This window comes from Lachancea thermotolerans, assembly GCF_000142805.1.
Source record: "Lachancea thermotolerans CBS 6340 chromosome C complete sequence".
Taxonomy (NCBI): domain Eukaryota; kingdom Fungi; phylum Ascomycota; class Saccharomycetes; order Saccharomycetales; family Saccharomycetaceae; genus Lachancea; species Lachancea thermotolerans.
In genome coordinates, this window is record NC_013079.1 from 847,932 (window position 1) to 870,190 (window position 22,259).

Below are 22,259 nucleotides of genomic sequence, written 5' to 3' on the forward strand. Positions count from 1 at the left end.
ACAACAATAAACGACAAGGATGGGGGAGACTGAAGAAGCTATTCAGTTGATCAACGAGGAGAAAGAGTTCAACTCTAGTACATTACAGTACTTCCAGAAGTGTGTTAAAGAGAGGGATGTTGGAGTGGACTACCATGTTATTTCTGTTTTCGGATCACAATCAAGTGGGAAGTCCACGTTATTGAATGCGCTATTTCACACTCAGTTTGATACCATGAATGCCAAGGTAAAACGGCAGCAAACCACAAAGGGTATCTGGCTGGGTCATACAACTCGGATTGCCACGCTGGAAAATTCATTAACGCCTGTCAAGGATCTCTTTGTGCTGGATGTGGAGGGCTCGGACGGTGCTGAACGCGGAGAAGATCAGGATTTTGAGCGCAAGGCCGCTCTTTTTGCTATAGCTATATCCGAAGTATTGATTGTCAACATGTGGGAGCAGCAAGTTGGTCTGTATCAAGGGAATAATATGGCGTTGCTAAAAACTGTTTTCGAAGTCAACCTATCGCTCTTCGGTCATCAAAATGACCACAAAGTGCTTCTTCTTTTTGTAATCAGAGACCACGTTGGAGTAACCCCGCTCTCCAGTTTGCAAGAGACGCTGGAAGCAGAGTTAAATGCTATTTGGTCAGATCTTGCTAAGCCAGAAGGATGCGAAAATTCATCCCTGTATGACTTCTTTGACTTGAAGTTTACTGCATTAGCTCACAAAGTCCTCCAGCCAGATCTCTTCATGGAGAACGTTAAAGAGCTAGGAAACAAATTCTCCTCTGAAACTCCCGGTAAAAGCTTTTTCAAACCTGAATATCACCACAACTTACCATTAGACGGATGGACGATGTATGCAGGAAATTGCTGGAACCAAATCGAAACTAATAAGGACTTAGACTTGCCCACACAGCAAATTTTAGTTGCCAAGTTCAAGACAGAAGAAATTTCCAACCAAGCCTTGGCTCTTTTGCTAGAAAACTATCCGGTTGACCTGCATTGCAGAGAGCTTTCGGATCTAGCTGGGAAGTTGCAAGAATTGAAGTCGTTATGCTTGCAGGAGTATGATACTTACGCTTCTCGCTATGCCAAGCCAGTCTATATGGACAACAGAAGAGATCTTTCGCACAAGATTGAAAACAAATTCAAAGAAACCATTTCTAAGTTTTTAGATGTTCAAAAGGAAGACTTGCTCTCTCAGGTTGAGAAAGATCTTACAGAAAGATCTCGATCAACCCCTTTTGTTACTAAGATGAAAGAGGCTCGCAAAAAAGCTTTCGACGCATTTGAAGAACTTCTGCTCCAGTTTACTAAGCTGGAACTTGTCGCATCCTTAAGCGATGAAAATGAAGCTTTTTCTATTGCGCTTGATGAAGCCTGTTCGAACCAAAGCCGTAAACAACTCAAACAAAGTGTTAATCGTATCAGCAAAAGCGTCTCGAGTGGTATCAAGGAGGATATCTTCTTCTTGCTGGCACACCCTGAACTCGATCTTTGGGACAAGGTGATGGAAAAATTCAATGAAATCGTTAGTGACAGTACTGAAAGATATGCAGTAGATGACGAAAAGTTTGATTTTCAGGTCGGGCTCTCAGAGGAGGAAAATCAGAAAGTTTACAAAAAAGTCAGGTCGAACGCATGGACTAACTTGTATGAGTTTGTTCATGGTTATTTGAATGAGGACAATGTTGTGTCTATTTTAAGGGATCGCTTTGAAAACAAGTTCAGATACGATGAACATGACTCCCCTAGACTTTGGAGAAACGAAGAGGAAATCGATAATGCTTTTAGGGTTGCTAAAGAGCACGCCCTTGAGGTGTTGAATGTGCTTTCGCTCGCATCGAATTCTGATCATGTTGAAATTGTCCCCGATGTTCCCCTTAGCAGTGGACTTGATGACGAAGAGCTTGAAGGTGAATACGAAGACGAAGAGGGTATATATCACGAAAAGGGTTTTGCACACATACTGACCGCCTCCCAACGGGAGAGAGCTGTGCAAAAATTCAAACGTCAAGCAAACACGACTGTTATTGAGGCCAAGAGATCAATCATTCGCACAACTACGCATATTCCTCTCTACGTTTACGCATTGCTCGTTGTACTAGGCTGGAACGAATTCATGATTGTCATCAGAAATCCCCTCTTCGTTACGCTTCTCGTGATACTAAGCGTTACTGCCTACTTTGTGCATAAGCTCAACCTCTGGGCGCCAATCCTAGCTTTAGTCAACTCTGCAGTTAGTGAAACCAAAGCGCTTGCAAGAAACAAGCTCAAGGTTATTTTAGATGATGATTCGAGCTCCTCTTCTAAGGCTTCCAAAGAGCCAACCGAGGAATACGAAATGCAGGATCTGGCCAAAAGCTCGACAACTGGCACAGGTTAGTGAGAGGCTCATTCAATAAATCAACTTCTTGGAGGCTCTCGATCTTTAGATTTGTACTTTTTAGTATTGCAATACTCATGTGACAACTGTGCCATAATCCTTTAAATAAGCAGCTTGCCGGTAGACCAGTATTTAAAAAGGGATGCAAAGAAGGAACACAGACAGCACCCGAAGAACTCATGTAACCAACACTTTGAAATGGCTCCCTTACAAAGTGAATCAAAGCCCTTATTTTGGATCCTTCGTCGATACCCTCGATAAAAACAAACTTCATCTCTGCCTTACAAGCCTAAAGACATGTCCATTTCTTGTTGAATTTGAAGCCTTTGAAATAAAGGAGCAGGCTTCACGACAGGGATTTGTGTTCAAAACTTTAGAAGATGTTATTGACCAGGTTTTTGCTTATTTGAAAAAGCCTTCAGAAGAACTACAATTCTCTTACAGCGGAAAACAGATAACGTTCAAAATCGTTGTCTCGCGAGAGCTCTGTTTGACATTGGACTCTCCAACCCGCCAAATCGAAGAGCCACAACGGAGTTCAATTTTCCAGTCCTTATCAAGCTCTTTTTTCGATAACCAAGTTCTTTTGAGAGAAATTGTTGACGATCTTCACAACATAATCACTTGCAAGGATCAAGGGCTGGCCTTTTTGATGGACAGCCTTCGAGATGTTGGCTTTGAAAGTCTTATCAAGAAGTGGGCGCCGAGAGGCTCCTTCAATCATGACTTACTACAACCATTCGACTTTGATGAGTGGCTTAACAAGTGGCCTTCACCCGCAAAAACACTCCATCAAGGAACAGGGTACAGTCCTAAGGTTTGCAAGTTTCTACGGCTACTGAGCACTAAACCTAATTTTGTTAGCCAACAAAACACTTCCGTCTCGCCAAAAGCGCAAACGAAAGTTTTGTCTTCTGGAGACGAGTTCGCCTCATTGAGCTTCGCAGAAGATGAGCAGAATGAAACGCATTTTTCTCATGAATCAGAATCTGATGATACCAAACACCTTTGCGGCCGCTTACAAAGAGCTTCGACGCCCATTGAAACCGAAAGCTTGGGTAAGCAAATTCGCCTAGCTGACGTCCCTATTCTCTCTCCGCAAAAAACAGAGCGCTTATCTCGTTCCCCGAAACAGCCCTCCCCCACGCCAGAGGGGCAAATAGAGGACATGCAGGAACAATCTGAAGATCGTTCTCCAAGTCGAAAAAGGCGAAAATTCGGAAAACTCAGGATTGAGTGACGTTGTATCTTTAGAGTAAATTTTATAGAACCCCCGAGCTAACTCCCTTTGACCATCGCCGAGATAAGATCTTCAAAGCATTTTTTTGTTGATCATCTCGTTTTTTGTATAAACAGCAGAGCGCGAATATCCAATATTGTACAAACTTCTCAAGTTCAGACGCCGTGGAAGGGGTACTGATTAGGTAAGATGGGACGCTCTTCCAATCTTGTCTGCGGATATCACCAGTACTAAAGTATTCAGCAAATACAGATAGCCAAAACTTGAATATGTAATGAGAACATGATTTCAGGTCCGTTAGCTTTTTATCGTTGTAGTCTGTCAAGTACAGATCGTCCCCATATTCGGCTCGCATTACGAAATCAACAGCTGAAAGCACAAGGGACTCTATTTCGTTTTTTATCGTCAGTGCAACTTTTTCAAAACTGGAAGGTTGGATTTCAGTGCTCGCATGGCTTGATGAAGTTGATGCCGCCCTGTCATGATAAACTGCGTGTTCACCTGAATTCAATGGCACGCCTCTTTCTGCGTAGGCTTTTTGAGCAATTGAATCAGCAGACATTCCTTTACGGAATGAAACTGTTAGAATTCCCTCTGTGAGGGCTTTCAAACAAAGGTTCTTGTCATTAGACAGAAGAATGACAAATCGGCGCAAACGCTCTTTAAAAAAAAGGCAGCAGTCTAATATCGAATCGTCTTTTCGGCTCTCATAATCAAGTCTCTGATTTAAGCGTTGTCCTACAACGCCATGCGCAACATTTGCGAGGTTGGAATATATCCAGTTGTTAGCTTTACGAGCTAAAACACTAATTGCTTCTTTACTTGTGCCCTGGACGCTGCTATGATTTGGGTTTTTGAGACCATCCAATTCGTGTATCACAGTGCGTGGTATTATTATTTGGTGGTTAAACTGGAAGCTTGACGAACGTAGTGACTCTAGGATGTCAAGATGGGATATGATAAAATTTGTATCAACTACAAATGCTGTGGTAGAGGAGCTTACTTCAACTGCTGGTGGGATACTATCTAGTTCCATCAAATCTTCTTCTTGTGTTGCTTGATGCGGTTCGTGTTCTCTTTGATGTGCAACGGCCTCGGAAACCATTTGAACTCCAGATTCACCACTCATGTCTATCATAACGGCGTCTTCATCAGTTTCTAGGGGAGAAAGTGAACCAATCTCTTGGTCTTTGGCATTTTGGCGGGCCGCACGGCGTCCATGCGCAGCTTGTAGCGCTATTGGCTTCTCAGCACGAGAAGGGTGCCCAATCAAAACACGCTCTATATCTTCAATAGTATACTTTTGATCTGGGAACTTAGGCATATTGGACCCTTGGCACTGCTGCCCACAGTTGAAGCCTTTGATGTCGGCAGGTGCTGCGATGAGCACGTTGGTATGATGATAGGTGGTAGAAAGTGACGGATCTAAACAAAAAGGTGGTGTCACGTGAACAAGTGGATATCTTGACTTGGAAAACCTGAGCCCTGTGCGCCGTCCTATTCCTTTTATTACAGGTCTGGGATCTCAGAGTCCATTCCTAAACACTGTGGTTGCTAAATTTTCGCCTTCGAAATGGCCTCAAAAGCGTCTTCTCTTGCGATAGCCAAGAAGAATCAGATCCGCACTGGCTCAAGGCCAGGCGCTACATTTTACGATAAAGTACTGTTAAGGCAAAAATTCTGAGTAAACTCAAATTCTGAAAGCCTCACACAACCCACGCGAATATTGTCTGCAAATTCGACAGCCTAAACAAGTGGAATCTTCTCTTGAAAATGACTTGAAGCCCATATTACAAGTCGCTAGAGCCAACTGCTGGCAAGCTCTGATGCCATGGAAGTTGAAGTCTGTCTCCTGTGTAGTCTACATCACTTGGCCTGCCCGGCTCGAAATGTTTATGAGCTAAAACGCCGAGTCTGCTATGGGTCTCTAAATTCTGTTAACCTCACGTACCATCAAGTGCGCGGCTGTCCCCTAACGTTTCGTGAATTATAGGAGTCCTGGGAATATTTTCCAGAGATGGCAAAAGCTCACATACAACCAAAGTTTGTCCTACGCCGCCATACAGTCACAAACCGGTGCTATTCCTGTGGTGTTGGGTAAAATGCTGTTTCAAAATGCGCACATATGAGGTGCAGAGACTTTGATCTTAGTTCGTAGTCTAACTTGAATGCTGTCGCGTTCCTGCGACAACTTGCAGTTGGACAGGGTGCCAAGTTTGCCAAGATTCAAGGAAGTATCCATTACGTAATAGAGGGCATCACAGACATGAAGAGGCACAGCGGCAAAAATGATATAATATCAACTGCTACGAAAGCCCTGAACTTCTGTTCTATCGTTTTATTCTGGATCTCGTGTAGGAACCGAAGTGCCACTACTTTTATTTTTACGAAGTGTACGGGTGTTCTGAAGAGAGTGCTGTAAAACCAAAGCACCCGTACACCGGTAAAGAAACAGTCATATTCCCAAAGACAATACAGGCTTGCATCACATGATTTGAAGTAAAACAATGAATTATTATAGATGAGCTATACAGAGGAAAACTAGATGGAGCAGAAGTGAATGAGGGCACGCGGCAAATGAGAGTAGTCAGCCATGCAGTGGAACAGGATCACGTTCGTTTCAAAGTGAAATGGTGGGGACAGGTAGTTGTTATTTCTCAAAGCGTGCAATCAACGCCAGCAAAAAAAAGTGGACAATTGGGCGATGGCTTTATGTCCTCGTCTGCCAGTATGCTTTCAGGTAACCAGTAGAAGCTGAAGACTTCAGTCTGCGGCTTCGTTCCCTTGAAAGATAGATACTGCATCATGGAGGAATTTTCTTATAAGCCTCTCGTCCCGGACCCGCTTTTGTTTTCGAGCGAAAAAAAATCTAGCGTCCATGGGAATTGCCGCCCGATTCAGTCGTAAGCCAATCCCGCACCGCGCTGTTCCCAGACCGCGTGAGCATCTTATTTGGTGTTGTCTGCGCCGCTCTCACGCGCCTCAGCCCCTCCCGGCTACCCTTGCCAGCTCTCCATGAATAGTTTTAATGGTTCACCCCAGCGTAAGACGAAGGAAATAAAAAAAATTGTGTTCAATTCAGAATGGTACAAAAAGAGCTTTCTAGCACATTTAGAACAAAAACAATCCGTTTATCTCAAACGACGAGCCTCACGCTCGGATTCCATCAACACCAAGATGTCGTTCTCTCTGACTGGACCCTTGACGTTTCTGACAATGGTACGGGAGGTGTCGTCCAAGAATTCAACACGGACTTGAGTGACACCACCACGAGAGCCGGTACGGCCTAAAACTTTGATAACCTTGGCTAGAGTAACTGGGGTCTTGGAGTCCATTCTGAATGTGTTTCTCTTTGTGTTTCTGAGATCGAGTGAACAAGAACAAGTCAAAACCTAAAGTGTTGGTGACTTTTCACTTTGAAAAATTTTTCAAACCATCGCGCATCGTGAGAGAAAAAGTGCGTGGTGCTTTTGTACGATAATAGTCGGGTAACAGAGTTCGAACCGCGGAGCCTGGCAGTCGACCGTGAAAAGCCGCCGATGAGAAGAGAACGCCGTCCCACGGAACATTCATTGAAGCTAATTGAACTTCTTCTGGCGAATAGCCTTGACCAGCTGGTCTTCAGGCAGGTGCAAGAGATCTTTGATTTCGCCAACAAATTGCGACATGTTTGAGACATCACTCTGAAAACTAGCTTGGAGCTGATCAAACATCCTTTGGTACTTTTCCGAGAGCTCCAAAAAGACCTTGTTGTTGAGCTCTTCATTCACGATTTCTATTCTCCTGACAAGTTCTTCCGAGAAACAAGTAACAGACTTGAATATTTGCTCCTGTAGCTTATTGGTGAACGAATTATCGGTGTGGTCTGGGCCCTTCCCCTGCAGTATTCCTGACGGCGTGGCGATGGTCGTAGACTCGAAGTTTGTAATCTCTGGACTAGGCGGCGCTTTTACTAGCGCTCCAGGCGATAAGGATGTTGTTTCAATTGCTGAAGGGTTAAAGAGAGGTTTAGGTTCTGTTGTTATTTTGACTACAGCAGCCTTGGCTTGGGTCGTGATCACTTTAGCAGCTTCTTCCTCTGCGGCATACGCTACGCGCTTAGCATTTAAAAGGCCCACTTCTGCCTCCTCGGCGCTTCTTTTATACATTTTCAGGGGATCAGTTGGCGGTTTGTGGCTTTTGTGTGAAGTCTTTGCATGGCCCTTATTGCGAGGTGCTGAATGTAAATCCTTAGGTTTCCGAGGGTTGGCCTTTTGCTCTGTGCTATTGAAAATGCTCTCTAATCTCAATAAATCTTGTTGTTTTATTGAACCTGCAAATTTCGACTTAGGCAACCGCGGTTTCTGCGTCCGAGAACTTCCGACACTGACGGAGGCTGCTGCAGATTCACCCTTTTCTTTAACATGGTTGAAAAGGGCACCATTTGTTGCTTTGCATTCCGATGAAGTTATATTCGCTAGTTTTGGAGGCACAATGCCAGTGAGACGCCTCTCGGCTCGTGCCTGTTTCCTTTTTTGCATCATTACCAGCGGGGAATGCTCATCATGATTGTGTTCTTCACCACTGCGACTAATGGAGTCAGCTTCCTCGCCAGTAGGAGGCGAACTTACAGATTTATCAGTATCCATAGGACTATCAAAGTCCCACTCGTCAGATTTTAGCTTCAAAACTAATCCATTGCTGTTGGGAGCGTCTTGAATATTTTTTGATAAAGGCTGCCATGATGGCGAGTTTCCTGAGCCACTAGATGACTTGTTATACGCAAGGTTTTCCGACTTCTTGGGGCTTGCATTGTCACTATTTTCAGTAATTGAGGAGTTTAACGGAAGTGTTATGAAAGATTCAACCTCGCTTATCTTGTGACGCCGCGTGCTTTTTAGGCACGTTTCAGCAAGTAAGGCGTCCTCGAACACAATCAAAAGATAGCACGCCTTGGAAGGCATAGCTGAGAACACAGACTGAACTGGAAAATATATTGTGTTTCTTGGGTTCAGAAGTTTCAAGCGCAAACCACCTTCTACCGTGCATTTCGTGGCTTCAAGATGCTTCAGCTGAAACTCGGCGAAATGTGAACTTGCAGTCCACACATACAACATGCTATCCGTGCATTGAACAAAATTCGCATTTTTTATCGTTTCAGTTTCTTCACTAGAGCTCCCTGTTACAAAGGAAAATGATTTGAGATGACCAAAACAGGGGAATGGGCCCATTCTTTTCAATGCAAACTCCAAACTACTGCTCTTTTTTGAGGGGTAACAAGAGTCGTTGAAAAAGGACTCGTTCTTATAAGGCTCATCCCAAATTTGGAGACTGCACTGGAGTTGGGCTGCTCCTGAGACGGCTTTCCTAGGAAACAAAAATCCTAGCAGCCTAACTAAAACGTTCGCTAGCTGAAAATCTCTGGTGTTTTCCAAAGCGTCGCGCAAAGCTTTTCTGTATTTCACCTGCAGCATAGAAGCCAAAACAGGTTTGCACCTTTTTGGTTCATCCACAGCAATCTCTAGTAAAAGTGCGATACACTTCCATGAGTGCGGTTCGTCGAAATCCAAGCCAAAATTTATGAGAGTTTTGAGGAAGTGGGAATCATAATCGCTGGTGCTCCAAGATTGTGGACGCTATAAGTTGTTAGAATCATATGGTTTTTATCGCTGGAAAGGCTTGTGCTCAGAAAGGTGATTCAATCCATTACTTACCATCAGCACGGACCACATGTAGCCGCTGTTATCGCTGTCAATGCCCTCGGCGTTTGACGCTAATACAACTTGCACAGTGATATCCGCCAGCTGCCACCTGAACGGCTCTAGGCTCTTACTATCTTTCTTCAGAAGATCACAAAGAGACCTTTTCGTCTTCGCGCCTACGCTTGCCCCTTTCTCCTTCCGCGACTGTAAACTTTTTAAAAAGTTTAGTTCCCTCCCAAGATATCCTGTTTCAGCAAGCTTTATAAGTTTCTGAACCTCTCCGTTGAGTTGTGACATGATTAGGTGGGTGGTTTTGAACACTTCTCCTTTATCGTTTGACCTTGATTGTTGGTAATGCTAAAGTATTAGCCGCTGTTGTTCTCCGCGAGACATCCAAGCTACTTCGTACATAATGCCGTAATTATATAATTTTTGGCGCGCATGCTACTGTGACAGATCAAGCTTTTTAAACTTCGAGATACCACACACGTAGTACGCTATCATGACTCATGTCATTGCCGCCCCCTTTTGCCTGCAGTGCTTGTTATCGCAGTTTGTTTATCTCACGAGGTTAATTGTATACTTAGTCATTTCGCCAATTGAAAAAAAATTTAAATTATAATGACAATGGATGCCCACCTCTCATTCAGTGCTATAAGAAAAAGAAGGGCAAGATGAGTTCTGTAGAGGAACTAAGTAAGCTTTTCAGCGAGATCGGGTTCGAGGAACCTAAGGTCAAGGAAATTGTAAAGAACAAGAAAGTCTCAGGGTCACTAGAATCGTTGATCAATGAATGTCCTAACAACTACGAGTGGGACAAATCGAGCAGGACTTTAATGCACCAGCTAGCTTCGCTGATCAAGGGTACTGAGCTTCCTAACCAAAAGCTTATCGTAAACGGAATTCTTTCTGGAGACCTAAAGACGCCATTACAAGTGGACGCAGCGTTCAAGTACATTAAGGACGCCAAGGAAGACGCTACTGAGGAAAACCTCAAAAAGGAAGCAGGCGTGGGAATCGTGGTAACTGAGTCTCAGGTAAGAGAGGGAGTTCAAAAATACATTTCTGATCACAGAGATGATATTGTTACCCAGAGATACAAACTTGTTCCTGGCATTCTTGCCAATGTCAAGGGTTTGCCTGAGCTGAAGTGGGCCGAGCCTCGTTTGTTCAAGCCAATTATCGATGAGGAGGTTTTGAAGCTTCTTGGTCCAAAGGACGAGCGGGATGTTGTCAAAAAGGAGAAGAAGAAAAAAGGTAAGGAGGCTAAGGGCGGTGCCCCTGCTGAGACGGCGGGTCCAAAGAGAACTATGTTCACCGAAGGTTTCTTAGGCGACCTACATAAGGTAGGTGAAAACCCTCAGGCTTACCCAGAGCTCATGGCAGACCACCTCAAGGTCACTGGGGGGAAAGTGCGTACCAGATTTCCTCCTGAGCCTAACGGGTATTTGCATATTGGCCACTCAAAGGCTATCATGGTCAACTTCGGTTACGCAAAGCATAACGATGGTGTTTGTTACCTGAGATTCGACGATACCAACCCTGAAGCCGAAGCCCCAGAATATTTTGAGTCGATAAAGAGCATGGTTTCATGGTTAGGTTTCAAGCCCTGGAAAATCACCTACTCTTCTGATTATTTCGATAAGCTTTACGAGCTTGCTGAGAAGTTGATCACTAATGGAAAGGCTTATGTTTGCCACTGTACCGCCGAGGAAATCAAGCGCGGCCGTGGTATAAAGGAGGACGGGACCCCAGGTGGTGAAAGACATGCGTGTGTGCACCGTGGGCGTTCTGTCGAAGAAAACTTGGCCGAGTTCAGGAAAATGCGCGACGGCGCTTACAAGCCTGGTGAGGCCACCCTCAGAATGAAGCAAGACCTTGAGTCCCCATCGCCTCAAATGTGGGATCTAATTGCTTATAGAGTTTTGAACGCTTCTCATCCAAGAACTGGGGACAAATGGAAGATCTACCCAACCTATGACTTTACTCACTGTTTAGTCGATTCTTTCGAAAACATTACCCATTCGTTGTGTACTACAGAGTTTTACCTGTCGAGAGAAAGCTATGAATGGTTATGTGACCAGGTACATGTGTTCAGGCCAGCGCAAAGGGAGTACGGGAGACTGAATATTACTGGTACCATCTTGTCAAAGAGAAAAATTGCAAAGTTGGTTAACGAGCACTATGTTAGAGGCTGGAACGACCCTCGTTTATTCACGCTGGAGGCGATCCGTAGGCGTGGTGTTCCACCTGGGGCTATTTTGTCTTTTATTAACACACTCGGAGTTACCACCAGCACCACTAACATTCAAGTTGTCCGTTTTGAGTCGGCTATTAGAAAGTACCTGGAGGATAACACTCCTCGGTTGATGATGGTCTTGGATCCCGTGGAAGTTGTCGTTGACAACTTACCTGAAGACTATGAAGAGCTAGTCACCGTTCCTTACAGACCAGGAACACCTGAGTTTGGTGAGAGACAGGTGCCTTTCACTGGCAAATTCTACATCGAAAGATCTGACTTTTCTGAAGCTACCGATGATAAAGAATTTTTCAGATTGACCCCTAACCAACCTGTAGGATTGATTAAGGTGCCATACACTGTATCCTACCAATCCGTGGATAAAGACTCAAACGGGAAAGTCATCAGAATTCATGTGAAGTATGACAATGAGGACGCCAAACCAAAGAAGCCTAAAACTTATATCCAGTGGGTTCCTGTTTCTAGCAAATACAACTCTCCTGTACGTATTGCCGAAACAAGAGTTTACAACCAGCTCTTCAAGTCTGAGAATCCATCCGCCCACCCTGAAGGCTTCTTGAATGACATCAACCCCGAAAGCGAACTTGTCCATGGCAACTCTGTTGTTGAGCACAACTTCAACCACGTCATTGAAAAATCTCCATGGGTCGTCGACAGTGCCAAGGAATCTGAATTCTACGTCGAGGAGCAGCACGGTCGCAAGGAAGTCTGCAGATTCCAAGCCATGAGAGTCGGCTACTTCACCCTTGACTTAGAAAGCGAAAGTGACAAGATCATTCTGAACAGAATTGTGAGCTTGAAGGACAGCACCAAATAATTCATAGAAACGCACTGGCAACATATGTACAACTTACGCATATAGTTACATAGCATCAGTATTTTCTGCTAATTACCTTTTAAATCAGTTTTTTTTTGGATAATACGCGCATGTAAAAAATTTTGGTAATATTCATAGACCTGACCCTGTTATAACTATTAATTGTCAAACAAGTTAAAAGACATGTCTGGTCGTCAAGGTGGTAAGCTGAAGCCTCTTAAGAGCAAGAAGAAGGGTCCTCAAGAGCTCGACCCTGAAGAAGCCGCTTTCAAGGAGAAGCAAAAGGCGGATGCTGCGGCCAAGAAAGCCCTGATGAACAACCTGAAAGGTGGTAAAAACCTTGTCAGCGGTGGTATTAAAAAGTCTGGAAAGAAGTAGAGGGTCAACTTGAAGCCATCAAGCCCTTTGCTGCCAAGCTCCTGACACCATAAAGTAGTTTGTGTGATAGTTTTTTTAGCCTCAAATTCTTCAACCCACTTAATTCGAGATAGCTTGCCATAATTGGTAGGCAACATAGCGCTGCCTATGCTTACAGCCGATCGACCCTCGGCAAGCTTCACATGGAATTTTGTTGAAAGGAAGTGCCTTCAAAGTTCTTTGGCCCTTAGAAGAGCGTCAAGTTCTTAGGCACTCCTTAAAATGCAAACATAAAAGCTGCCCGTCTCTGCAAGGGTGGGCTCTGGGCTAATAAGTTCCGTTAGTTCATCACCGTAGTTGTTCGCTGAGTCTGACGCTTGCTACTGCTGTTCGGAGTACTAGGTGAACTTAACTTCGTACATAAGTACGAAGTCTTCCATCACAATAATCATGTTCTTGATTTCATGGTCCAGCACTTAATCAAGAGTAAATTTAAGGTGCAATCACAATTGACCAAGAAGCTGCCAATGAGTGCGAATAGAGCCGGAAAGTCCCTTACAAAGTACAAAATTGTATTTTTGGGTGAACAAGGGGTGGGGAAAACCTCTCTGATAACCAGATTTATGTACGACACATTTGATGACCATTACCAGGCTACAATAGGCATAGACTTTCTGTCAAAAACGATGTATCTCGATGACAAAACTATAAGACTGCAATTGTGGGACACTGCAGGACAGGAACGTTTCAGATCGCTGATTCCATCATACATACGCGATTCCCACGTGGCAATTGTGGTTTACGATGTCACAAACAAGAAGTCATTCGAATACATCGATAAATGGGTAGAAGATGTGAAATCAGAGCGTGGGGAAGAAAACGTTGTTCTTTGTATCGTGGGAAATAAAAACGATCTTTCCGACGAACGACAGGTGTCTACAGAAGAAGGAGAGCGTAAAGCACAAGTTTTGAACGCCAAAATTTTTATCGAGACATCCACTAAAGTTGGCTTTAACGTTAAAAATCTGTTCAGGAAGATAGCTAAAACTTTACCAGAGTTCCAGAAGTCTGACAGCGTTCCGCTGGATGACAATGCCACTAAGAACAAGCCCGATGTAATTGACATCACAACAAATGAAGAACAAGAACAATCAAGTTGCCAGTGCTAGCGTATGTGATTAGACTCTCTAGCAGCAAAGGACATGAAGTGAAGACCAGAAGCTCAAATATTTTCCTCAAGGAAACAGCCGTTTTGTGGTTTATAATTGTAAGCCTAATAAAAATGCAAAGCCCTCTCTAATGTATATATATTGACCTATTTTCCCTTGTGGTGTCCCTTATAGTTGTTCTGAGTTTGAGCACCTACATGGAATCAAAATCGGTTTCGACGTATGAGCCGTCGTAGGACAAAGTCCTACACACGCCGGGTAGAATTTCAACCTGCAGGGGCTCGAATGGGAATTTCTCGCCATCAACTGATATAACGCTGTGTTTTAATTTGGGAATCAACCTGAACGCTGTAATCTTTGAATGAATTACTTCAGGCTGCAATACATGATGCCCTTTATCTGATGACAGCAGGATGGGAACCATCCTAGACAACGATGTTCTCGAGTCTGTGATTATGAGATCAAAGGTTCCGTCGCTGGGAAGCGCTGCTGGGAAAAACTTAGCGTCGGGAGCAACATAGGGCATCTTTCCTGTGTAAAAGATCCCAAGATTGTTTGTTATTGTTGGGTCAACGGTTTCCCAGCCCTCGGGAATCTCGTCAGATAAAGGATATTTTAACTCAAAGGCTGATTCACTTATATCTTGCTTCGAGGCATCTAAAGTTTCCTGGCTTTCGCCTCTCCCGATCTTGCTTTTGTGATAGGTGTAGTGTTCGCGCAATTCGTTCTTTGTTTTGGCCGCGTACTTCACATGGACCTCACAGGGATACTTTTTTCTCTGCAAAATATTGAGAAGGACGCCTAAGTCAAACCTAGCCGGACCCATCCATCTAATAAACTCAGTATTCACGTCTGATTCTGCAATGATGCCGTAAGTTTGACTCAAAAATGAGAGCCTTGGCTGGTCCTTATAAGATGGTTGTGAGCAGCACATCAGGTCTATTCTTATCTCTGGAGCCTTTAAAATGTTCAACGCGGCGTGTGAAGGATTTGTAGTGCCATGGCACGAAACGCTCATGGCGTTGCCTGATCCGCAGGGCAGCTGTGTGATTATCAATTTGTTAAAAGCGTCGGCGCGGTCGGGCCTCTGGAAAAGACCGTTCAGAACTTCGTGCGGAATACCATCCCCGGAGGCACAAGCAATGATATCAAACTTGTCAGCATCAACGGTTTTCGCTAAATCCGTAGCGTGGCCGTGGTATGTTGTTTCGACAGTCTCAACCGTGCAGTTGCTAGCGGCCAAGATGGGCTTGACCTTAGAGAGATAAAGCTTTTTGGCGTGGCCCTTGCCTCCGTGTGGGTTCATGATTACGAGGATAGTCTTGTTGCGTTTTGTGCCCTTGTAGCTTCGCGACATGATCTCTTCCACTATGCTCCCGCCCGAGGGCAAGGCTCCCACACAAAGAAGCTGCTTTTTGGGGACCAAGTCGTGTCGACGTGGCCTTGCATAAGTGACTTCGACCAAGGTTGACAAAATTGTTTCACCGGCATTCGAGCTTTCTTGCTCGCCGACCTCGTCCCTGTAGGGTGTAAGTTCCGTGCTGACAGCACATATCTCCTTGGCGTGGAGTACCTTGGCGTAGGGAATCAAAGTGTTGGTCGGCAGGGGTCCGCTACTAGACTCATCTGCCCGCGAATCGCTCTCGCTCAGGCATGTCACGCAGCTTATGAGCGAGCTGGTGTCAAAGCTGTTGCGAGTTTCACGGTCTTCGTTGTCTGCAAATGGGTTGGCGTTTGAGCTATCGCTGGCCTCCATGGCATCCGCGGGGAGGGACTGTTGGCCCTTGATCATGATTCCCGTGTCCGTCAACACAGCCCTTCCATAGTTGTTCATGTACGACTTCAGTTTCTTCATTATAGCTTTTTTAGCCCTCTCGAGATTCTTCAAAGTAATCCAGCCGACGTATGTACTTGCTTGCTCGGTTCCCAACTTCGATGGTTCGGAACTTGGGCGTTTTATTTATTTGATACCGTTAATTAACTCCTTAGCGGAACAATCTTTTTCTTCCGTCTCTCAGGTCAGGGACAACTTTCGGTATTTGAGCTTAAAGCCGATACCTTAACAATTCTCAGAACTTAGTGAGGGGAGTCGAAGGGGAATTAGTGCTAGCAGGGAAGCCGGGTCAACTGCTAGTGCTTTCAGGTTTCCGAGCAGAGGACTGTGCAACCGGTTGGTTTTTTATTGCTTATTTCCATGCTTGAAAAATCCCAAGAGCCTAGTATTTTACAGTGTTAGGGGGTGCGCTTTACCAACTTTTGGCCCCAGGAGATACTGCGCTTTCCCCGGTCAGCCTAGAAAACTGCTGTTCCTCGCAAAAAGGTCTCGATGATTTACTGTAAATGTGCGAAGCCCGTGCGGCCTTCAATCGTAACTTCTCAAGCGTGAGCGCCCCTAGCGTGTCACTTAGATACTGTATCAGCCTTCAGCAGCATGACCTACGATCTGCGCTTACACCTTTCCGCTGTCATCCAATAATTTTTGGGTTCTTGCTGCTTTTAAAACCTCACAATGAGCTCGGAATTCCTATTTCGTTCAGATGGCTAGCATGTCAAGTCTGGTTTGGCAAATCAACAACCCAGACAAAGCTTATTCTTACCCAGTTTGCTATTATCGACGTTCTTAGAGCACACTTTTGAAGCCTCGTCTTTTTCATTGGCTTAGGAAACGACACTCTAAGAAACATACAAAAATTAGATTGTCCAACTGAAGCAACTGCACTCACTGCCGCATGGCTACTGTCATTTTCGGTGAAAGAGCGATGGGAATGGTTTCAAGAGCTTATGGAGTGTCATCGCTTACCCGTCCCAGCCCTCCGGTAGCTGAGGGCCTGCAACTTTCCCCCACAAGTTATCCGCATAGCTCTCTATCTTGGGCTTAGCTTTACAATAAGGCTACTGATGCTTTGAAGCACAATGGCGGCAATTCGAACTTACTATCATTTATTACGCATGTAAACAGAAGATAACCGCTGTTTAATGATCATAGAAACTATGGCGCAGACTAGGCCAAATGTACAAAAAATTCCATAAATCAAGTACATAAAGCATGCTTCAACAGTAAATTAGTTGCTTTGCTCATGGGAGCTGTTTTGTTTGTGGCGTATGGTAAATGTGAGGTACCTTATTTATCGATCTGCTAGCGCCGTTGCTAATAAGTTTTTCGATGCTTACGACAGGCAACCCTTCCTATTTCAAAGAATGGCTCTTTCACCCATTTATACGTACCCAAACTCTTTCAGGGTCTTGGATTTTCTTTTGAAGACCCCAACGGGCACCGCGACACTTCCACTGTCAGATTGTCATTTTGATGTCTTGTTCACCGGCGAACTTGGCCCATTGAACGCGTGGGGATCAATCAGTTGAAACTTGCTAGAAGCTCAACAAGATTCGACTGGTCGTGCCAATTCGAGGCTCCTGAAACGCTATAGGAGCGAGATAAAATAACCTGAACCTGGCGCCAAACCGTTGATCTATCACGTGGTCTTCGGGGATCCACACGTGCTCTGGTCACATGCTAATGATTCACAAGTGCGAAAATTTTCTAGAATTTTTGAATACGGGGAAGATATCAGTATAAAAGAGGACCACCAACCCTTATCGATTTGAAATTCCGGAAACGTAAAGCGGCTAAAACCAGTTGGAAGAAAGGCCATTGCGATTTTGAGCTATTGAATTCTGATTGAACCATGTTGAGAGCTACTAGAGGCGCTTTGAACAAGCGCATCGGGTCGGTGCTACGTCGTAACTACTCGATGCACAAAGAACTCAAGTTCGGCGTGGAAGGAAGAGCCGCGCTTTTGAAGGGTGTGGAGACACTGGCTGAGGCCGTCTCGGCAACCCTGGGCCCTAAGGGCAGAAACGTTTTGATTGAACAGCCATTTGGGGCCCCTAAGATCACTAAGGACGGTGTCACGGTGGCCAAGGCTATCACTTTGGAGGACAAGTTCGAGAACATGGGCGCGAAGCTTCTTCAGGAGGTTGCCTCCAAGACTAATGAGGCTGCTGGTGACGGTACCACTTCTGCTACTGTGCTAGGTCGCGCCATCTTTACTGAATCAGTGAAGAACGTTGCTGCCGGATGCAACCCTATGGACCTGAGAAGAGGCACCCAGGCTGCCGTCGAGAAGGTTATCGAGTTCCTCAGCGCCAACAAGAAGGAGATAACCACTTCTGCCGAGATTGCTCAGGTTGCTACCATCTCCGCTAACGGCGACGCGCACGTCGGCAAGCTCCTGGCTTCTGCTATGGAAAAGGTCGGCAAGGAGGGTGTCATTACTATCAAGGAGGGTAGAACCCTTGAAGATGAGCTTGAAGTCACGGAGGGTATGAGATTCGACCGTGGTTTCATTTCGCCATACTTCATCACTGACGCAAAGTCCAACAAGGTCGAGTTTGAGAAGCCCCTGCTGCTGCTAAGTGAGAAGAAGATTTCTTCCATCCAGGACATTTTGCCTGCTTTGGAAATTTCCAACCAGACCAGAAGACCTCTATTGATCATCGCTGAAGACATCGACGGCGAAGCCCTGGCAGCTTGTATTTTGAACAAGCTGAGAGGCCAGGTCAAGGTCTGCGCGGTTAAGGCCCCGGGTTTTGGTGACAACAGAAAGAACACATTGGGCGACATTGCCATTCTTTCTGGGGGTACTGTTTTCACCGAGGAGCTTGACTTGAAGCCAGAGAACTGCACAATTGAGCAGCTTGGTTCTTGTGGGTCTATCACCATAACCAAAGAGGACACCGTGATGCTAAACGGTGACGGCGCCAAGGAGAACATCTCTGCTAGAATTGAGCAAATCAAGAACTCTATCGACCTAACAACCACTAATTCTTATGAGAAGGAGAAGCTGCAAGAGCGTCTTGCCAAGCTTTCAGGCGGTGTGGCTGTCGTAAGAGTTGGCGGTGCCTCCGAAGTTGAAGTTGGTGAAAAGAAGGACCGTTACGACGATGCTTTGAACGCTACGAGAGCTGCAGTTGAAGAGGGTATCCTGCCTGGCGGAGGTACTGCCTTGCTGAAGGCTGCCAGAGTTTTGGATGAAGTCCAGACTGAGAACTTCGACCAGAAATTGGGTGTGGACATCATTAGAAAAGCCATTACCAGACCAGCTAGAAAGATAATTGAGAATGCTGGCGAGGAGGGCTCTGTTATCGTTGGCAAAATCATCGACGAGTATGGCAGTGACTTCACTAAGGGCTACAATGCCGCTAAGAGTGAGTACACCGACATGTTGGCTGCTGGTATCATCGACCCATTCAAGGTTGTGAGATCTGGGTTGGTCGACGCTTCCGGTGTTGCCTCCTTGTTGGCTACAACTGAGGTGGCTATCGTGGATGCTCCACAGCCACCAAGTGCTGCACCACCAGCTGGTATGCCTGGTATGCCTGGTATGATGTGAGAGGGGTCAGTCGGATACTTCCAGCAGGAAAATAACGATTTTAACATGTAAATAACCCAACGTAGATGACCCAATCACGAACTTCAGAAAGTTGATCTATATTACCTTTTTGCGATGATGCAGGAACTGCTAATTTTATCGGGGCAGAATGCAAGATATATTCTATTTAATGCCGGGCAGAAATTTATAAGAGCTCATAAACTGTCGCTTCGCATGTATTGCCTGGCAAGTGAAGAGGAGTACAGTCTTCGATTTCCCACCTGGTGTTTCTTTGGTTTTCAGAAGTATTTTGATTTCGAACAACACGGACTATTCGCCAGCGAAATGCACATCTGTAGTTCTCTGGCCATTTTTATCTCCAAATCCAAACACCTAAGGCATCTTCTTAATGTCTTCAATAGTAATGTCTACCGTATTTTTCAAATGTGTTAATGATGCCAAAAATTATATAGCTTCAATAAAATCTTTTGATCTTACAACAAAAAGTTGGAAGCTCTCAACCAACCTGAGCCATGTTGAATTTTGGCAATTGGTGCAGCCATCTGACCTCAGCCGGCACATTAATTGAAAGACTGATTATGATAATAAATAACTCTAATAAATAACTAATAACTTAAATAAAAATAAATAACACTTGCAGCAAGGTCAGCATTTAGACCGAAATACCTTTGGAAGTGGAAATCTCCATAGGTACCGACTTTTGAGACCTCTCTTTTCCTTCTTCCTCTTCTTCCTCTTCTTGCTCCTCTTCTTGTTCTCTATCTTCCTCTTCTTCATCGCCTGCTCCCATTATTATCCAGTCTTCGAAACCGTCATCCCAAACTTTTGACAGCTTCTCATCTGCAACCAAAGCATTGTGCTTGCTAGTAATGTTTTTGAACCGCTTATACTCTTTATCAGTCAAGAGGCAGGAGTCCAGCGCCTCGCTGAGTAGCTTCTCATTGATATCCAAGCCAATAAAGACCAACTCATTGCGGCGGTCGCCAAACTCACCTTCATAGTCCTTCTTTACAAGTTCCAAAGCTTCTTCAGGGACATCTTCAAGGCCAGAGACCGCAAACCATGGCAGTCCACCATTCAAAGTTAACATCGGACCCGCGCTTGACCACTCTCCCCGGACTACGAATCTTGTTGCTAGCCAGAAGAAACCTTTGGAGCGCAGAAGTTTTCCGAAAGGTGAGTTAGCCCTGTTCTTGTTAATTTCCTCTTCAGTGTATTCTTCTCCTTCTTCCTCCTCTTTTTCTTCGCCGTCACGGGCGCCTTCATCAACCTCTGCTTCCATTTCTGAGTCTGCCTCGGACTCTGAGCTCTGCTCTTCGGATTCTTCCTCATCGTCTTCCTCTTCTTCGTCCATGCCAGCAGCACCGGCCTGCTCTATAACGAAGAATTTATCTCTAATAAGATCGTAAAGCCTTTCTGGATGAAAAGGCCTTCTTCTGCGGTAGACAAAGTTGTTGACACCATACTCTTCCGTCTCAGGTTTTGGAGTTAGCACGCTGCTACCTTTGTTTCCGAAGCCGTCCCTCACAGTCATCTCATTGATGCTTTGCAGCCACCCGGCGGATAATGAGGCCTTCTCGAAGTCATGGAGCTTCGTATCAAGAATAGAGCTTAGGGGCACATTGCAGTAGTCAGTAGCAATAACCTTAGCCACAGGATTGAGAATCTTGACCATCTTCTTGATCTCCTTCAACTTCTTTTTTGAAACCATGGACTTCTTGTTGACAATAATAACGTCGGAGAACTCAATTTGGTCAACCATCAAATCTGTGATGGTACGCTCAGCCTCACCCTGTCCGTTTTCGCCCCACCGGTCTGCAAGGAACTCGGTAGTTTGTATGTTGGACAAAAAGTTCAATGCGTCAATGACGGTAACGCATGTATCGAGCTTGGCTATTGCTTGAAGTCCACCCATATCAGAAACCTTTCTCAGTAGCTTTTCCTCGTTTTCCGGGATACCACCTGGCGTTTCTAGCAAAATATCAGAAAACTCGACAGAGAACGTCTCTGCCACTTGCATTGGCTCTGCGATACCAGTCGACTCGATCACAATGTAGTCAAACTCGCCACGCTCCCCAATGCCTACAAGCTCTTCGAGCAAGTCACCACGAAGGGTGCAACAAATACAGCCGTTCTGCAGTTCAATGAGTTTTTCTTCTTTTTGACAGACGTTGTGAGCCTGAACTAGTGACGAGTCTATGTTCAACTCCGACATGTCGTTGATGATCACGGCAATTTTGAAACCATGGTTAGTCGTCAAAATCTTCTCCAGCAGTGTGGTTTTGCCTGAACCCAGAAATCCCGAGAGCAGGGTGATTGGAATCGCTTTTGAGACTTTTTTGTCCGACGTCATCGTAGTGGGGTAGTGGTTGTGGTCGCGAGAACACGCCTGAGATCCATAACCGAATACACTGTCCCTCTTATACGCGTATTCTGTAATACTGGTTCTTCCACTGTAACCTCTTCAGTACGCAGTATGCTGCCAAACCTGATGTCGTTACAACTAACCTTCAGGGTAGAACTCTCAATCATTGGACATGCATGAAAAAAACAGTAAAACTCATATCGGGTTTAGCAACGAAGGACACGAAAAATCGGCAGCTGTTTTCTCACTATTTCTTGTCTTTAAGACAACATGAATTCAACCTGCCAAGAATTTACTACAGGGCTTGGCGCCGAACTGTCTGTTCGCTCTGTCGTTGCGATAAATATGCTACAGCCGCATCGTACACACGATGAAAATTGCATCTTGCTTGTCACTACTACTTTATCTGACATTTTCGGGGGTCAAAAACAAAAAATTAGGGGCGAGCTGGGAATTGAACCCAGGGCCTCTCGCATGTTTGTGATTTGTAATTCAAGTGTAACTTAAATTTCGCCCAAAGCGAGAATCATACCACTAGACCACACGCCCTTCTAATTATTTGAACTAAAGAGCAAACAAACAGACTTTATTCTACACCTTTAATCA

The 22,259-nt window shown here is 45.0% G+C and overlaps 11 protein-coding genes and 1 non-coding gene across 12 annotated transcripts; 6 read left to right on the top strand and 6 right to left on the bottom strand.

The window, feature by feature from the left end:
• Positions 1-19: 19 nt before the first annotated feature.
• Positions 20-2,371, top strand: SEY1 (dynamin-like GTPase SEY1; the record flags this gene model as incomplete). Its single annotated transcript, XM_002552618.1, has 1 exon — positions 20-2,371. One exon carries the CDS (start codon positions 20-22, stop codon positions 2,369-2,371), a length of 2,352 nt encoding a protein of 783 aa, XP_002552664.1.
• Positions 2,372-2,513: 142 nt separating this feature from the next.
• Positions 2,514-3,611, top strand: NEJ1 (Nej1p; the record flags this gene model as incomplete). The annotated part of the gene is made up of 1 exon (XM_002552619.1): positions 2,514-3,611. One exon carries the CDS (start codon positions 2,514-2,516, stop codon positions 3,609-3,611), a length of 1,098 nt encoding a protein of 365 aa, XP_002552665.1.
• Positions 3,612-3,633: 22 nt separating this feature from the next.
• Positions 3,634-4,935, bottom strand: SWT1 (mRNA-processing endoribonuclease; the record flags this gene model as incomplete). Its single annotated transcript, XM_002552620.1, has 1 exon — positions 3,634-4,935. The coding sequence occupies one exon, from the start codon at positions 4,933-4,935 to the stop codon at positions 3,634-3,636; it is 1,302 nt and encodes a 433-aa protein (XP_002552666.1).
• Positions 4,936-6,742: 1,807 nt separating this feature from the next.
• On the bottom strand, positions 6,743-6,946 carry KLTH0C10296g (40S ribosomal protein eS28; the record flags this gene model as incomplete). The annotated part of the gene is made up of 1 exon (XM_002552621.1): positions 6,743-6,946. One exon carries the CDS (start codon positions 6,944-6,946, stop codon positions 6,743-6,745), a length of 204 nt encoding a protein of 67 aa, XP_002552667.1.
• Positions 6,947-7,189: 243 nt separating this feature from the next.
• Positions 7,190-9,589, bottom strand: RED1 (Red1p; the record flags this gene model as incomplete). Its single annotated transcript, XM_002552622.1, has 2 exons — positions 7,190-9,226; positions 9,305-9,589. The coding sequence occupies 2 exons, from the start codon at positions 9,587-9,589 to the stop codon at positions 7,190-7,192; spliced, it is 2,322 nt and encodes a 773-aa protein (XP_002552668.1).
• Positions 9,590-9,966: 377 nt separating this feature from the next.
• On the top strand, positions 9,967-12,369 carry GLN4 (glutamine--tRNA ligase; the record flags this gene model as incomplete). Its single annotated transcript, XM_002552623.1, has 1 exon — positions 9,967-12,369. One exon carries the CDS (start codon positions 9,967-9,969, stop codon positions 12,367-12,369), a length of 2,403 nt encoding a protein of 800 aa, XP_002552669.1.
• Positions 12,370-12,552: 183 nt separating this feature from the next.
• On the top strand, positions 12,553-12,747 carry TMA7 (Tma7p; the record flags this gene model as incomplete). Its single annotated transcript, XM_002552624.1, has 1 exon — positions 12,553-12,747. One exon carries the CDS (start codon positions 12,553-12,555, stop codon positions 12,745-12,747), a length of 195 nt encoding a protein of 64 aa, XP_002552670.1.
• A 443-nt stretch (positions 12,748-13,190) lies between these two features.
• On the top strand, positions 13,191-13,895 carry YPT6 (Rab family GTPase YPT6; the record flags this gene model as incomplete). The annotated part of the gene is made up of 1 exon (XM_002552625.1): positions 13,191-13,895. The coding sequence occupies one exon, from the start codon at positions 13,191-13,193 to the stop codon at positions 13,893-13,895; it is 705 nt and encodes a 234-aa protein (XP_002552671.1).
• A 193-nt stretch (positions 13,896-14,088) lies between these two features.
• On the bottom strand, positions 14,089-15,750 carry LCB5 (sphinganine kinase LCB5; the record flags this gene model as incomplete). The annotated part of the gene is made up of 1 exon (XM_002552626.1): positions 14,089-15,750. One exon carries the CDS (start codon positions 15,748-15,750, stop codon positions 14,089-14,091), a length of 1,662 nt encoding a protein of 553 aa, XP_002552672.1.
• A 1,831-nt stretch (positions 15,751-17,581) lies between these two features.
• HSP60 (chaperone ATPase HSP60) lies at positions 17,582-19,288 on the top strand (the record flags this gene model as incomplete). The annotated part of the gene is made up of 1 exon (XM_002552627.1): positions 17,582-19,288. One exon carries the CDS (start codon positions 17,582-17,584, stop codon positions 19,286-19,288), a length of 1,707 nt encoding a protein of 568 aa, XP_002552673.1.
• A 652-nt stretch (positions 19,289-19,940) lies between these two features.
• Positions 19,941-21,641, bottom strand: KLTH0C10450g (KLTH0C10450p; the record flags this gene model as incomplete). Its single annotated transcript, XM_002552628.1, has 1 exon — positions 19,941-21,641. One exon carries the CDS (start codon positions 21,639-21,641, stop codon positions 19,941-19,943), a length of 1,701 nt encoding a protein of 566 aa, XP_002552674.1.
• A 451-nt stretch (positions 21,642-22,092) lies between these two features.
• Positions 22,093-22,202, bottom strand: KLTH0C10472r. The gene is made up of 2 exons: positions 22,167-22,202; positions 22,093-22,128 (listed from the first exon to the last, which is right to left on the bottom strand). It is a non-coding gene; the product is annotated as a tRNA-Pro (tRNA).
• Between the last annotated feature and the right edge of the window lie 57 nt (positions 22,203-22,259).